Source organism: Paroedura picta, chromosome 1 (assembly GCF_049243985.1).
Source record: "Paroedura picta isolate Pp20150507F chromosome 1, Ppicta_v3.0, whole genome shotgun sequence".
NCBI classification, from domain to species: Eukaryota; Metazoa; Chordata; class Lepidosauria; order Squamata; family Gekkonidae; genus Paroedura; species Paroedura picta.
In genome coordinates this window covers 93553596-93569576 of record NC_135369.1, presented here as the reverse complement: position 1 = coordinate 93569576, position 15981 = coordinate 93553596, and the positions used below count along the sequence as shown (strand labels likewise).

Here is a 15981-nt window from a genome sequence, read left to right as displayed (position 1 = left end):
CTCCCTGTTCAGGCTAATCCAAGTGTACATTCACATGAAATAAAATCTCACTTTGTAAATCTAGAAGTACCCAGATAAGAGAGTAAGGTGTGATCCTGGTGTGATCCTCAGAAACAGTGGGCTGCCTAGGTAGAGATGCCAGACAAACACTCTGTTGCTATTCTTTCCGATCTTGCACTGTCAAAATTTCACAGCAGTTTTAATTTCCATGTCATAAAATGGGGCAATTTTAAAGTTGAAATAGATGTCACCTTTGCCTTCTTGCAGGATTCCCCGCATGCCTGGCCTACAGCTCATTTCTGGGTCACACTCTTGAGCATGATTGGGAGACCTAACAGAGGATGAGCTGATCAAAAGCAAGGAGAAAAGACAAGACAGAGGGAAAGAGAGAGGAGCATTTTCACCTCTTGCTATTTTCCCTTACCTGAAATCTGACACCAAATCTTCATAGTGTGCAGTTCCATGTTAATAATAAGCAAAGCACTAGTGGATTATTTTTAAATGGCTTGACTCTTTTAAAAAAATACTGAGGAGATTTCATTGCTCTATAACCCTCAGAAAGCACAGAATTGCTGGAGAAAGGGAAAAAGGCGGCAGCTGATCCAGAGGCACATAAATCCAGGCACAGCAAGTAAAAATATTGCATTTGCTTTGCCATTTCCCCTTTGTTGACGACATCACAACTGTGCTCATGGAAACCCTGAGGGACTACTCAGACTATTTCAGCTGTTCAAAGGAATGATACAAAAGTCACATTTTTTTCTTCATTGAAAAGCAGTTTGTTTGTGCTAGAAGTATTTGAAGCAAAGGGAGAAGGAGGATACATTTCCAGCTCCTCTTGACTCCCATCTCTCTCCTACCATTCAGTGCTCAGCTTCTGAAAATCAACCACAAGGAACTATTTTAAGTCACAAGGACATGAGTAGATCAAGATACCTAGAAAATCCTCTTACAATGCTGGAAGAAAATACTACTAGCTTAGTTTTTTTAAATGGGAGGAAAAATCATTCTTATTTGAAACGCTCCACTGTACATTAAATGACAGAGCATGTACATCACCATTGAGCATGCAAACCAGCGCTCAGGTTCCATGCATGCAAGAGAACTGTCACAAGGGCACAAAATTCCTGAGTGTTTTCTCCATTGACTTTGAGCTGTTCCATTAAACTACAGTCCTAATCCCTGCATAAGAATGCTCTCCTGAACATTTCAGTTTTGCACATTCTGCAAAATAACAGATGTCTGAAAGATCTGCCTAAGGACATCTTCCACACTTCTATCATTTAGTAGAAACACAGTGAGCGAAGTCAGAATTGTCAGAAAATTATAGCATTTACCAGAATGTAGAATTCCCAGCAGTAAAGCCAGGGAGCAGTTTGCCTCATCCCACTGGGTTTCAAAATAGAAGACTTGGGTTCTATACCCCACTTTTCACTACCCAAGGGACTTGCAAAGCAGCTTAATTGCCTTTCCTTCCTCTCCCCACAACAGTGTGAAGTCACTAGGGCTGAGAAAGATCTGAGAGAACTGTGGGCCATTTCGCACAGAGCTCAAAGTTGCTATTTGGTTGCCGTTTGTGAAAGCGCTACTTCAAGTAGCGAAATGTAACTAGCCGTGCCCGTAACGCACAGCTGCGGTTTTTGCGGAATTTGGCACTTTCACTTCTCGCCACTTTCGTAACCCACAGGCTTCCGGTTCTCCGTCTTATCGCTACAAAGGAGGTCCCTTTTTAGCGCTTCTGGCCTCCCGTGCCCGTCAATCAAACTGCAGGCACACCTTTGACCTCGACCCTAAAGCCGAACTTGTCGGGGTTCCCTTTTTTTTTTAAAAAACCCAGGAAACCCCGTAGCAACGCGTTATCGTCCAATCATTGGCGCCCTTGGAACGTGTTTTCTATTGTTTTCTAGGAACCAGATGCATTGACATGTTTGATTGGTTAATCCCCGCCCACAGTACACGCCCACAGGTTACCTGCTTATATGCACCTGGGCAGACACGCGGTCGGCCTCACTCTTTTGTTTGCGTAGCCTACTGCCCGCAGCACAGGTCAACGTTGCAATGGAGAGGCTTATTTTTCAATTGCTGGCTTACATGCTCGCGGTGGTCCAGCGCATGAATACCGCCTTGTCGCGTCGGACGTATGCTATCGCGGAGTACCGAGAACGGGTGGCCGGAACGCTGACCAGCAGCAGAAGACGTTCTGTAAGGGTAACCATGGCGGCCAAGAAACGCTGGCAAGCTCTGGCAGAGGTCCGGTTCCCCCCCCGGTTCTGGGTGGACGAACGATCCTCTGACTGGTGGGAGAATTTTGTGTGGACTCGCTGGGATGATGACCACTGGATTGCCAACTTCAGGATGTCGAGGGGGACATTTTTTGAACTCGTGGAGGCTCTACGTGGACGCATGGAGAGGCAAGTCACTGGCATGCGGCGCCCCGTTCCAGTTGAAAAAAGGGTGGCTGCCGCATTGTGGTACTTGGCCACCCCTCAGTACTTCCGGACAGTAGCCCAGCAATTCGGACTCGGAGTCACTACGGTTGGCGATATCCTTAAGGAGTTCTGCCTCGCCATGGAGGCGGAATTGTTCAGCAAAGTCGTGTGCCTCGGAGACCGGCTTGGAGCGGTGAGTGTCATTCCATCCCCTTTGCCCTTTAAATTTTTTTTCTTGTTTGACAGGTCAGCAACGAAGACGCGATACACCCCACGCTGACATGCCATGGCTTATATTCTTTTCTTTCCCTTATTCCAGAGTATGGACGGGTTTGCCAGGCTTGGATTCCCGCATTGTTTTGCGGCCGTCGATGGAAGCCACATCCCTATCCGTGCCCCCGGGGGAAGCATAAAAGAGTACGGGAACAGGAAGGACTTTTGCTCTGTTCTCCTGCAAGGAACAGTGGACTTCTCCGGCCGGTTTATCGATGCCGAGGTGGGGTGGAGTGGCAGGAGGCATGATGCCCTTGTTTTCAGGGAATCCAACCTCAGGAAAGCCATGGACGAAGGGGTCTTTGTTCCAGGAAACCCCACCGCCACCATTGAGGGCGTGCGTGTGCCGGCGTTGGTCCTCGGGGACGGAGCCTACCCATTACGACGCTGGCTCATGACTCCCTACAAGCGGCCAAGGACGGACGTGCAGAGCCACTACAACCTCAGTCACTCCCGGGCAAGGAATGTAGTGGAGCGTGCCTTTGGACGTTTGAAGTCACGGTTCCGTTGTTTAATGTCACGACTCCATGTACATATTGACAATGTGACTCCGCTGATAATCGCATGTGTGATTTTGCACAACATATGCGAGGACAAGGGACATAACATCCCCTTCCCTGAGGACGAACCTGAACCTGTAGTCCTTCAGGATACACAGGACATCCCTGAAGCAAGGAGAAAAAGGATATATGCTGAGGGGTGCAAGGTTCGGGACGCCATAGCCACCCACATCTACAGAAACAGGAGGCGTGTTTAATTGTTTTTCCTACTCTGTTGTTGAATAAAGTTTTGTGTTCTTTGTTTAACCTTGTCTTGTGCGGTTTGTGTACTTTGCCAGCAAAAAAACGGGGATTCTCTGGTCCAAAAGCACTTTGACAGCCCTAAATGCTAACTCCCCACTGAAATTGACAAACACAATACGGAAGCGCTGAATGGGGAAAGTTCGGGGAGGCGGGTAGCCAGGAAGTATTGGCGACCCCTGTCAAACCGGAGGATCAATCCACTCATGTTCCAAGGAATAATTTTATTGGTGGGCAGCTTTGATACATTTAAAAAACGGGGTGGTCGATCGGAGCAACGCACGTTCGTTCCCTAACCGTCATTCCGAAGATGCCGAAGCCACGGAAGGGCTCCTTCTGGCAGCGCGCCGAGGCTGAGGCACTTCTGGAGCTGGTGCTACAATCAAAAAGTGTTGGCCGCCTAATGGCCAGCACCCATTGCCACACCAAGGGTGCCTACCTGGTGTTGGCTTCAAAGCTGAGGGAGAGGGGCTATGTCCGGACCTGGGAGCAGGTCCGGACAAAATTCAAGCGCCTTAAGCTGGACTTCCTAAACAGTCTGGAACAGTGGGGGGGGATCCCGCAGCCAAGTGGGAGGACGGTCTTCCACGACCAGATGGTGAAAATATGGGAGAAGGCTGGGAAGCCCCCCCTGGACATGAGGAGGCATATGGGTGAGTGCTGCCCTCGTTGTGTTTTGCCCTTAAACATGCATGGAATGACTAGCTGCCTCTTTCCCCTACTGTCCCCAATGAAATTCGAGAAAGTATTTAGATGCTGTCAACCCCCTCAGACTTAGCCAGCCAGTACTGTAGAACCACTTTGGTTATGCGCTTAGACTCTAACTGTGGTGTGTCCACCAGCTGTGTTTCATCTCTGTTTTGTGTGCTTTTAATTATGATTTGTCTTTTTCTTTGCCCAGCCACACAATCACCATCCAAGCTGGCAACAGCACCTGAGCGTGAGGAGGGGGAGGAAGAGGGACCTTCCACCTCGGGACAGGCTGCAGGTGAGAGTTTTATGTCTGTGAGGGAGACCCATGTGTGTGTACCCACACGGAGCCATATGGGAGCCTGATGTGATGCTTCCTTTTGGAGTGTGATCAAATTCTTTGTTTGATTTCTATAGCTGAAACTGTGGAGGCAAGGCTGCGTGCCATGGAGGCCAGAGTTACTTCCCTGGAGGCTCAAGTGGCGGAGCTGAAAGGGGAGATTGAGCAGCACAGGCAACAGAGGGAGGCGGAAGAGCGTAGGTTATGTTCCCCACTGCCCAACTCTTCTCACACTGTGGCTAAGGCCACTTAAAAGTGTATGCATGTAAACTAAAGAAATTTGAAAATATGTGTGGTACTAATGTGTACTTTTTCTCCCTCCCCACAGTTAAGAAGAAGGAGGACGAAGAGCTCTTCCGGCGCAAAGTTAGGGGGACCGTGGGACGGCTGTGCAGGAGAGTTAGGGCGATGGAAGGGGCTGGGGAGGGGAGCGGTGGGACCTGAGTTTTGTTTCCTGTTTGTGTTTTGGGGTAGGGGTTGGGGGGGGGGGGCTCCAAGTTTCATTCCCCAATGTTTTTCCCCTGTTAAATGTATACTTTTGTTAAAAAAAATTGGTTTTCCAGGGGGGTGGGGGGTGGTGGTGCTGGTGGGGCTCCAAGTTTCATTCCCTAATGTTTTTCCCCTGTTAAAATGTTTTTTAAAATAAAATGTTATTGCAAATTTTATAACAAGACTCCAGTGTGACTTCTTAAACTCGCACATATTTAACCCCACACCACACTCCTAAAACTCCTTGAACTAACACCCCTCCAACCTCCAACCCACACAGCAGTACCACAATATACACAATCACTAGAGAGGCCGCTTTCAGCCTTGCAGATTCTACAGTAGGGTACACAGAGACAGAGTCAAAAATATAAACTTTATTCAACAAACAACAAAACACAGATAACATGAAATAGAAAAAGTGGGCAAAACTAGGAGGGGGAGTACTTGTCTGCTGGTTTTATTTTTCTCTTTCCGAGAATAGTCCTCCTTCTTGTTTGGGTGGAGGCATTCTGAGAGGGAGTCGGTGGGGTGGGTGCTGGAAGTGGTGGTGTTGGTGTGGGTGGTGGTGGGGGGGCGATTTGTGGAGGGTAGGCCCTTTCCATGACCGCTACAGCCCTCTCCATGAGTCTCCTTATCAGACGCACCTCCTCCACGCCTTCGCGTAGGATTTGGTTTGTCTCTCTAAGGACTGCCCTCAATTTTCTCCCCTCCTGGGCAATGAGTGTGAGCATGGCTTGGTCAGCGGCCGCGGCACGCCGTGACTCCTCATAGCAGTGCTCAAGGAGCCTCTCTCCCACGCTTGTCAAGACGGAGACGCGCCTCAGCCTGCCGCGTTCCCTCGTAAGCCTCTCCTCTGCTGGGAGCGCACCTCTAGGTGGTGGGCTGCCTGGAGCCAGGGGTGGTTCCTCCTCCTCATCTGAAAGAACCTCTGTTGGCAAAAAATGAGAAACAAAACTGTTAGTAACATCCAAAAAGTCAAAACACACCATGGTGGACATGGTGTTCTTTTTTGTCCCCGTGTTTTCCTGCCAAGAATTTAAACAATCCCCGGCGAGCACATGGCTATTGTTTGTTTGCCCATGGTGTGCTTTTACTTTTGCCTACTTGCACAGCAGGACTCTCAACAATTAAAAGGGAGCACATGGTTAGTGCCTAGCGACATTGTCCTGCAGCTATGGCTCGAAAGGAACAGGTCATGCACGCTCACCATCTTGAATCTGTATCCGCCTGCGCCGGGCAGGAGGTCCAAGCACCCTAGGCTGTTCCTCCTCCTGTGTTCCGGGTATGAAATCTGCAAAAAAAGGAAAAAAAACAGATCTAGGACCAAAGGGTGGCAAAGCCAGCTTCAAAGCCTACACCAGCAACGCAGAGGGACTCTCTTCTTTCTCTTAGCAGTGCTGCTGCCCTGCACAAACAGAAAAGCACAAAGCAGTTAAAACAGCCCCCCCCCCTATTTTTACTAATACCTACCAATGTTAGTTGATGCCCCCGAATCACTATCCACGTCAGGTGCTGCTGGAGACTCTAGGGGCCCCGTCCCTGGCAACTGTGTCTCTGTGGACAAGAGCAGAAAATAGTGAAAAACGAGCAAGCATACACCATGAACCACAAAGCAAGCTCCCAAAGTTGTGAGCCAAAGTACTGCAGAAGGCCTATGGGCGAGGCATGCTGCAAATATTTTGGGGCTGTTGGTTAAACATGACCGTTTCAAATACTAACCACATCAAGCACTCCACAGCCAACCATCTTAATAAATCTTTTAAAAATTAAAATTAAATTATAAAATTAAAACCGTTTCAAATAGTAACCACAGCAAGCACTCCACAGCCTACCTTCTTTTAAAATCTTTTAAAAATTAAATTATAAAATTATAAAATTAAAACCGTTTCAAATAGTAACCACAGCAAGCACTCCACAGCCTACCTTCTTTTAAAATCTTTTAAAAATTAAATTATAAAATTATAAAATTAAAACCGTTTCAAATAGTAACCACAGCAAGCTCTCCACAGCCTACCGTATTATGCGTTGCAACGAACACACGAGAAAACGATGCCCAAACGTCAGAACACACATTTGCTTAAAAGGAAATATAAAATAAAAAGAAAATCACTTACCGGAGGCAAGGGGCGTTTGCTCAGGAGCCTCCTCTGGCTCCCCAGGAACGATGGCGATCAGGTCCAGCGTTACCGATTCCGCGGCTCGTTGCTGGACGGGGGGTGGAGGGCGAAAGCTGGAGGAGGTTCCCTCGCCGGGATCCTCCTCAGCGGGTGGTTCCTCGACCGGGGCAGCCGGCTTCCGAACCACCTTAAGGCTCCGGCCGACGCGCTTCGGCCTGCCGGATCCTTCCCCGTCCCCGTACAGCTGGCGCTGCTCCTCGAAGTAGGGGCAGGTCACCTTTTCGTTGCCGGAACCCTTGTTATGGTTCACGGCTCTCATGTACTCTGCCCTCATTGTCTTGGTCTTCGACCGGCATTCAAGGCCGGTCCTGTTGTGGCCCAGGGCGCGCATCTTAATAGCCACTTGTTCAAAAACCTCCCTATTCCTGTGGGAGGACTGGAACGCGTCCTGGATTTTCTCCTCCGAGAAAATCCCGATCAGGTCCCTGATCTCCGCGTCCCTCCAAGTTGGGCCACGGCCGGTTGCAGGGACGGACGAGGCTTGAGAAGACGATTCCATGTTGCTTTTGCTAGTAGCTGAGCAAAATGGTGGTGGGAGGTGCAGGGTGCAACGGATCATATACCTTCCCGCACACAAAGACAAAGGGACTAGCCGGCTCCTGATTGGTGGAGGGCAGCAGGGGACACGCACATTGGCCACATCAGGTCACATGTCACGTTCAAAACTCCTCGCGCGGGAACAGGATCTGCTCCTAATGGCCAGATTGGCGCCCTTGTTGTTTGACTTAACGCATGCGCGTATTCGTTTACACGCGAGAAGAGCAGTTTGAACATGCAGCGGGAGCCATTTTAGGAAAATGTCCGCCATTACACAAACGCATGCCGGTGTTCAACCGAGAGCAAGTGCGGCAGTACTCGGCAGTTCCCCAATAATATTCACCAGCCACAGCATAAATCAACCAAACATGACATGTAACTGGCGTACGTTCGTTGGCACGCTCAGAGGAATGTTTTTTAAAATGAACGGGGGACGGCGACTCCGCTTGCCGGAGGTCTAGCCGCCAATGGAAGGGGTTGTCCGCACCCAAGCACAAGCACGCACCGGGAACCACACAAAGACCCACTACACATAAGCCGCCCCTCATGATATCACCTCGAATCATGTCTATTGAACCCCTGTAAGCTAAGCAGGAGACTGCGAGCGGCGACCGTTCGTTGGCACGCTCAGAGGAAAATTTTTTAAAATGAACGGGGGACGGCAACTCCGCTTGCCGGAGGTCTAGCCGCCAATGGAAGGGGTTGTCCGCACCCAAGCACAAGCACGCACTGGGAACCACACAAAGACCCACTACACATAAGCCGCCCCTCATGAAATCACCACGAATCACGTCTATTGAACCCCTCTAAGCTAAGCAGGAGACTGCGAGCGGCGAATGTTCGTTGGCACGCTCAGAGGAAAATTTTTTAAAATGCTCCCTGTACGTTGACTCCGCTAGGACTGGCCGATGGTAGACGGGGTTTTAAGCTTTGGGCAAATTTTGGGAACGTGACGGTGTGTGCCACTGTGCTTGTGAAAAACTCTTGTGGTGTCCGGGCAGAATTTCCGAAAGTGATCGTGCTTGAAAGCCAGTCGCTGTCCCGTTGCCTCGTAGATCCCCGCTCGCTCGGAGAAAAAAAAAATGGCGAACAGTTCGCCGGAAGTTTGGAGGACAGGCTCGGGAGGAGGGACTTTGAAGAACCCGCAACAATGGTAACGCACAGGTCTTTAGCGCTACTGTTGCAGATTGGTTGCAGGAGTGTATCGCTATCCGGAGGGTGAATCCAGTTTTCTGGATTCCCCTAGAAGCGCTACAACGAAGCGCTTTTTGCGGGTCGGTTTCAGGATTGTTGCAGATTGTTTACGACGTCGTGCGTTATGGCAAATTAGTAGCGTTTTCAATCAGCAACCATTGTGCTATTTTTAAGCCGTGGGAAATGCCCCTGTGACTAGCCCAACGTCACCCAGCTGGCTGCATGTAAAGGAGTGTGGAATCAAATACGCTGCTCTTAACCATTGAACCGTGCTGGCTCTCAAGAAGCCACAAAGAACTCTGGGGTGTCTGAAAGAGAAGTAGCTAATAGGATGGTGCAATTGTCTGATCTATATTGTAGCCACACGTTCCCCCAGCAAGCTTTTGCTTGTGGCTGCTAACCCTCTAGCTCTCCCTTTATTCATCATGAAATTAGCCAGGCACTGCTGAGGCCAAACAGGAGCTTTTGGAGTTCTCCAAATTATGGGGGCATCTTCCCCCCCCCCACTGGCTGCATGATGTCATGGTGAAGGTTAGTTAAATAGGCCAGCTAGTTGACTTTGAAGGCCATAACTAGTTTGGCAGGGATTTGGCGGAATGATCAGGATAGGTAGGGATAATCAGTAAGACCTCTAAAGTGGTGGAATACAACACTAATTGTCCAGTGGGTATGGCTGTGAAGGACAGGCTAGGGGGTTCAGCAGCACCTTTCTGAACCTGGGCACTTCTCAGTACATAGTGTACAGGTGATGATAACAAAGCCGGCAGAAGATGCTGGAAGTGTTTGGAGTCAGGCAGCACTTGTGCACACTCTAAATAATGCATTTTTAATCATAGAATCATAGAAACATAGAGTTGGAAGGGGCCATACAGGCCATCTAGTCCAACCCCCTGCTCAATGCAGGATTAGCCCTAGCATCCTAAAGCATCCAAGAAAAGTGTGTATCCAACCTTTGCTTGAAGACTGCCAGTGAGGGGGGGCTTACCACCTCCTTAGGCAGCCTATTCCACTGCTGAACTACTCTGACTGTGAAAATTTTTTTCCTGAGATCTAGCCTATATCGTTGTACTTGTAGTTTAAACCCATTACTGCACGTCCTTTCCTCTGCAGCCAACGGGAACAGCTTCCTGCCCTCCTTCAAATGACAGCCTTTCAAATACTTAAAGAGGGCTATCATGTCCCCTCTCAACCTCCTTTTCTCCAGGCTGAACATTCCCAAGTCCCTCAACCGATCTTCATAGGGCTTGGTCCCTTGGCCCCAGATCACCCTCATCGCTCTCCTCTGTACCCTTTCAATTTTATCTACGTCCTTCTTGAAGTGAGGCCTCCAGAACTGCACACAGTACTCCAGGGGTGGTCTGACCAGTGCCGTATACAATGGGACTATGACATCTTGTGATTTGGATATGATGCCCCTGTTGATACAGCCCAAAATCGCATTCACCTTTTTTACCGCTGCATCACACTGCCTGTTCATGTTTAGTTTACAATTCACAAGTACCCCAAGGTCTCGTTCACACAGTGTTACCTAGAAGCGTATCCCCCAGCAAGTAGGCATGTTTTTCATTTTTCTGACGCAGATGCAGAACTTTATACCTATCTTTATTAAATTGCATCTTGTTCTCATTTGCCCATTTTTCCATTGTGTTCAGATCTCGTTGAACTCTGTCTCTATCTTCTGGAGTATTTGCCAGTCTTCCCAATTTGGTGTCATCTGCAAACTTGATTAGTCCCTCCACCCCCTCATCTAGATCATTAATCAATATGTTAAAAAGTACCGGGCCGAGCCCTGAGCCCTGAGGTACCCACTACTCACCTCCCTCCAGTCTGATGAAACACCATTGACAACAACTCTTTGAGTGCAGTTCTCTAACCAATTCCCTATCCACCTAACAATCTGAAAATCCAGATTGAAGTCCTTCAATTTATCCCTCAGAACATCATGGGGAACCTTATCAAAAGCTTTACTAAAATCCAAGTAAACGACATCAACCGAATTTCCACGATCCAGCAAACCTGTCACTTGGTCAAAAAAGGAAACCAGGTTGGTCTGACAGGACCTGCTGGAGACAAATCCATGCTGACTTCCTTGGATCACCAAATTGTCCTCCAGATGTTTGCAGATCACTCCCTTTAATGTCTGCTCCATTATATTACCCACAACAGAGGTCAGACTCACTGGTCTGTAGTTTCCCGGGTCATCTTTCCTCCCTTTTTTGAAGATCAGAATAACATTTGCTCTCTTCCAGTCCTCCGGGACATCTCCGGTCCTTAAAGAGGTCCCGAAGATGATGGACAAGGGTTCTGCAAGTTTTCTGGAAAGTTCTTTGAGCACTCTCAGGTGCATTTCATCCGGCCCAGGGGATTTGAATTCATCCAGTGCAGCTAAATGCCTCTCAACAACCTCTCTGCCCATGTCAACCTGCCACCCAGACACTATCTCTTGGCTACTGCCATCTCTAGATGTGCCTAAACCCTTTGACCTGTGGGGAAAAAAGATGTAAAATAGGCGCTGAGCCTTTCTGCTTTCTCTGCATCCTCCGTTAGAGCTTGTCCATCCACAACCAACAGTGGGCCTATTGCCTCCTTTACTTTACGTTTGCTCCTCACATAACTGAAAAATCTTTTCTTGTTACAGTGGGCTTCCCTGGCCAATCTTCTTGTTACAGTGGGCTTCCCTGGCCAATCACTCTCCGCTTTGGCCTTTCTGATGATTGATCTACAGTCCCTAGTAACCTGTAGGTACTCTTCTTTAGAGCTCTGTCCTTCCCTCCATTTCCTGAACATTTCCCTTTTCTTTCTTAGTTCCTCTTGAAGTTCTCTGTTCATCCAAATAGGCTTCTTAGAGCTCCTGTAGTGTTTTCGTCTTTCTGGGATAGTCATTGATTGAGCATGCAATAGCTCTTGTTTGAGTTGTGTCCACCCTTCACATGCTCCCTTCCCTTCCAGCATTCTCGTCCATGGTATGACACTCATCATGTCTCTGAGTTTATTAAAGTTTGCCCTACGAAAATCCAACATCCGCGTCTGGCTACAAGCTTCCTTGGCTCCCCATCTCAAAAGGAATTCTATGAGGACATGGTCACTTCCCCCTAGGGTCCCCACCTCCTTCACCTCATCCACTAACTCTTGCCTGTTGGTCAGTATTAAGTCCAGTATGGCTGAACCTCTTGTGGGTTCATCTACCATTTGATAAATGAAATTGTCAGCCAGGCAGGTCAGAAAGTTGCATGACTGAGGACGCTTTGTAGAGTTTGTTTCCCAGTACACATCTGGGAAATTGAAGTCACCCATGATGACAAGGTCCTGCCTCTTGGATATTTTCCCAAGCTGCTCACAAAGTGCAGCATCCACATCCTCTTGTTGGTCAGGCGGTCGGTAGCGGACACCAATCACCACACTGTTTGTTTTCCCTGCGCTTATTTTCACCCAGATGCTTTCCACTGTAGATATACTCTCCTTCACTAGAATTTCCTGAAAGGTAAGCCCTTTCCTCACATACAGTGCCACTCTGCCACCTCTTCGATCTATTCTGTTTTTTCTGAACAGTTCATATCCATCCACCATTACATTCCAGTCATGAGAATCATTCCACCAAGTTTCTGTGATGTCTACTAGATCATACCTTTCCATCAGCATGAGAGGTTCCAGCTCTTCCTTCTTATTGCCCATGCTTCGTGCGTTAGTATAAAGGCATCTGAATCCTTTTAGTTTTGGTTCCCTATGAGCTGGCCTTCCTGGTTGGGCTGCCCCCGATCAGTCTCCTTCCTTACACTCCCTATGTTGAACATCTCCTTCCCCTTGTGGCTTCAGTTTAAAGCTCTCCTGATGAATCTCCCCAGGTTCCTGCCAAACACATTCTTCCCCAGCTTCGATAAGTGCAGTCCATCAGGTGCTAGTAGGCCTTCCTCAAGAAAGCCTATCCCATGGTCCCAGAAACCAAATATCTCCTGCCGGCACCAACTACGCAGCCAGTGATTCACCTCCATTATCTTCCTCTCCCGACGCATTCCTCTTCCCTTGACATGCAAGATTGAAGAAAATACCACTTGTGCCCCCATTTGCTTGAGCTTCCTCCCTAGATCTTGATAGTCTGATTTAATAGGAGCGATGGTATTCATGGACATGTCATTCATACCCACATGGACCATCACAAATGGGTAGAAATCCGTAGATTTGAGGAGTTTGGGCAGCCCTTCTGAAATGTCTTTAATTTTTGCCCCTGGCAAGCAACACACCTCTCGGGTTAGGGGGTCGGGACCAGCCACATGGTGATCCATTCCTCTTAGCAGGGAGTCTCCAATTACCAGTACTCTCCTTTTTCTTTTCTTCTCAACACCATTTCCTTCTATCCCCGTGGCCTCTCCACTTTGTCTTAGACTTTGTTTTGGGACCTCTTCCCTCGTTGACACTTGCACCTCCTCTGCAAGGGCCTGAAATATATTTTGCAGCTCCAAAGGCCCCGATAACTGTCTCACTCTACGCCGTTGAGTCTTTTTCCTAACTGACTGCAGAGGTAAATCCATGCTGACTTCCTTGGATCACCAAATTGTCCACTTGGAATGTGTACAACTGGATTGTACAGTGTGAAATGGCAAAATCCACTTGCAGAAGGTTGCTGAAGTGGATTGAAATTGCATTATTTAACATGTGTAAAATGCCTAGCACAGCTCACCATTGAAATAAACTCGTCAAACCCCAGCTGTCGTCTCGTGTCTTTATTGAATGATGCCTGGAGCAGATATCAAGAAAAGCCTTCAGTAGATGACAGAATTTGACTCTTGTTTTCCTGTTTTATAAACAGAAGTTGAGCTACTTCTGGCATCACATGAAGACATCAGCATCATAATTGGACACAGCAACACCTAATCCACAGTTTCTAGCCTACTCTGTGCAAACTATTATTTAAGGGTTGATTCCAGGGGCTCCAGAATAAAACTAGGTTTCGAACCACTCATCAGTGTCCTGTAACAAGAGCCAAATCATTTAACAGTGTTGTCAGGAATAAAATGGGAGTAAAGTTCTTGCTTAGCAAAGCTGGCCAGGGGTGGGGGTATAAATAGTGGCATTCAAACTGCTAATCACATAACATGCCGAGACATGGAACAAGCAAAAAATGCATACTCCATAAGTAACTCCTGCTGGGAAATGGACTTCATGTAAATCAGACTGCATGTAAATCCCACAGACAGACTAAGCATAATAAATCATGAGAACAATCTAGAGTTCCTGTGTGAGGGTCAACAGAACATCAGCATCAAAAGGAAGCTGCTGAATTATGATGCATCTTTGGCATGCATTTTTACCCTTCAGAAAACTGCATTTTCAGCAGTGTTTGTGCATTCATTTGCATGTAATATTTGCTCAATGTAGTCTGCCAGTCACTGGGGCCTTGCTCACCTAGGGACAGGGGGAGGGAAGGAGTTAAAACTGGCCTAATCTGCTTCATTGCCTCTTGTGGTGCAGACTGGTAAGGCAGCGACATGCTGTCTGAAGCTGTCTGTCCATGAGGTTGGGCGTTCAATCCCAGCAGCCGGCTCAAGGTTGACTCAGCCTTCCATCCTTCCGAGGTCGGTAAAATGAGTACCCAGCTTGCTGGGGGGTAAACGGTAATGACTGGGGAAGGCACTGGCAAACCACCCCGTATTGAGTCTGCCATGAAAACGCTAGAGGGCGTCACCCCAAGGGTCAGACATGACTCGGTGCTTGCACAGGGGATACCTTTACCTTTACCTTTAATCTGCTTCACTGCAAAGTGAAGAGGCATGGAATCTCCATGTGTAGGATAGATGGAAAGTCATCTAAGGCAGAAAGTTGGATGCAAGAAGGCTGACCAGTTCTGACAACTGGGAAGACACCCCACTGCAGAGCCAAAGCACAGACCAGTGGTCCCAGAAACATGGAGCCAAGGACCTGGGATAATGACAGAGAACTGGACCTGCTTTTCATGGAAGCACACCAGTCCTTTGATCCCGCTATATCTGCCAAGACTTCCTTCCCTAACAACATCTGTCAAATACCCCATAGAATAGCTAGAAGAGATAAGAATGCCTTCTTAAATGAATAGTGCAAACAAATAGAAGAAAACATTAGAATGGGGAGGACCAGAGATCTGTTCAAGAAAATTGGAGATAAGAGAACATTTTATGCAAAGATGGGCATGATAAAGGACCACAGAAGCAGAAGAGATTTTTAAAAGGTGGCAAAATTATACAGTAATACAAGAGTGAGGTTAACATCCCTGATAACCACAATAGGGTAGTCACTGACCTGGAGCCAGACATCCTGGAATGTTAAGTCAAATGGGCCATAAGAAGTCTGAGCATCCATAAAGCTAGTGGAGGTGACAACATTCCAGCTGAACTATTCAAAATCTTAAAAGACGATGCAGTAAAAGTGCTACACTCAATATGCCAGCAAATTTGGAAAACTCAACAGTGGCCATAGGATTGGAAAAGGTCAGTTTACATTCCAATTCCAAAGAAAGGAATGCCAAAGAATATTCAAACTACCACACCATTGCACTCATTTCTTGTGCTAGCAATGCTCAAAATCCTATTAGCTAGGCTCCAGCAATATGTGGACCGAGAACTTCCAGAAGTACAGGCAGGATTTCAAAGAGGCAGAGGAACTAGAGATCAAATTGCCAACATACGCTGGATCATGAAGAAAGCTAGGGAGTTCCAGAAAAACATCTACTTCAGCTTCATTGACTATGCTAAAGCCTTTGATTGTGTGGAAGACAACAAATTATGGCAAGTTCTTCAAGAGATGGAAATACCAGAGCATCATATCTGTCTCTTGAGATACCTATATGCCAGTCAAGAAGCAGCAGTGAGAACCGGGCATGGAATCACTGATTGGTTCAAAATTGAGAAAGGAGTTTGGCAAGGCTGTATACTGTCTCTTTGCCTGTTTAACTTGTATGCGGAGCACATCATGAGAAAGGCAAGTTTAGATGAGTCACAAATTGGGATCGAGATTTCAGGGAGAAATATCAACAACCTCAGATATGCAGATGATGCCACTCTAATGACAGAAAGTGAAGAGGA

General features: G+C 47.7%; 2 protein-coding genes across 4 annotated transcripts in view; both read right to left on the bottom strand.

Moving 5' to 3' along the window:
* The window catches only part of PRKN (parkin RBR E3 ubiquitin protein ligase), a 951947-nt gene that overhangs the window by 374288 nt on the left and 561678 nt on the right, over positions 1–15981 (bottom strand). The window lies entirely within an intron of this gene.
* Positions 5381–10870, bottom strand: LOC143842852 (uncharacterized). Its single transcript, XM_077348121.1, has 4 exons — positions 7136–10870; positions 6492–6575; positions 6229–6312; positions 5381–5949 (listed from the first exon to the last, which is right to left on the bottom strand). The coding sequence occupies exons 1-4, from the start codon at positions 7755–7757 to the stop codon at positions 5450–5452; spliced, it is 1290 nt and encodes a 429-aa protein (XP_077204236.1). The 5' UTR covers positions 7758–10870; the 3' UTR covers positions 5381–5449.

Coding starts and splice junctions, on each gene's coding strand:
- LOC143842852 (XM_077348121.1), bottom strand. CDS start 7,757: ATGATCCGTTGCACCCTGCACCTCCCACCACCATTTTGCTCAGCTACT. Junction 6,313..6,491: donor GGGGGCATCAACTAACATTG/GTAGGTATTAGT, acceptor CTTTTTTTGCAG/ATTTCATACCCGGAACACAG. Junction 5,950..6,228: donor GCGGATACAGATTCAAGATG/GTGAGCGTGCAT, acceptor TTTTGCCAACAG/AGGTTCTTTCAGATGAGGAG.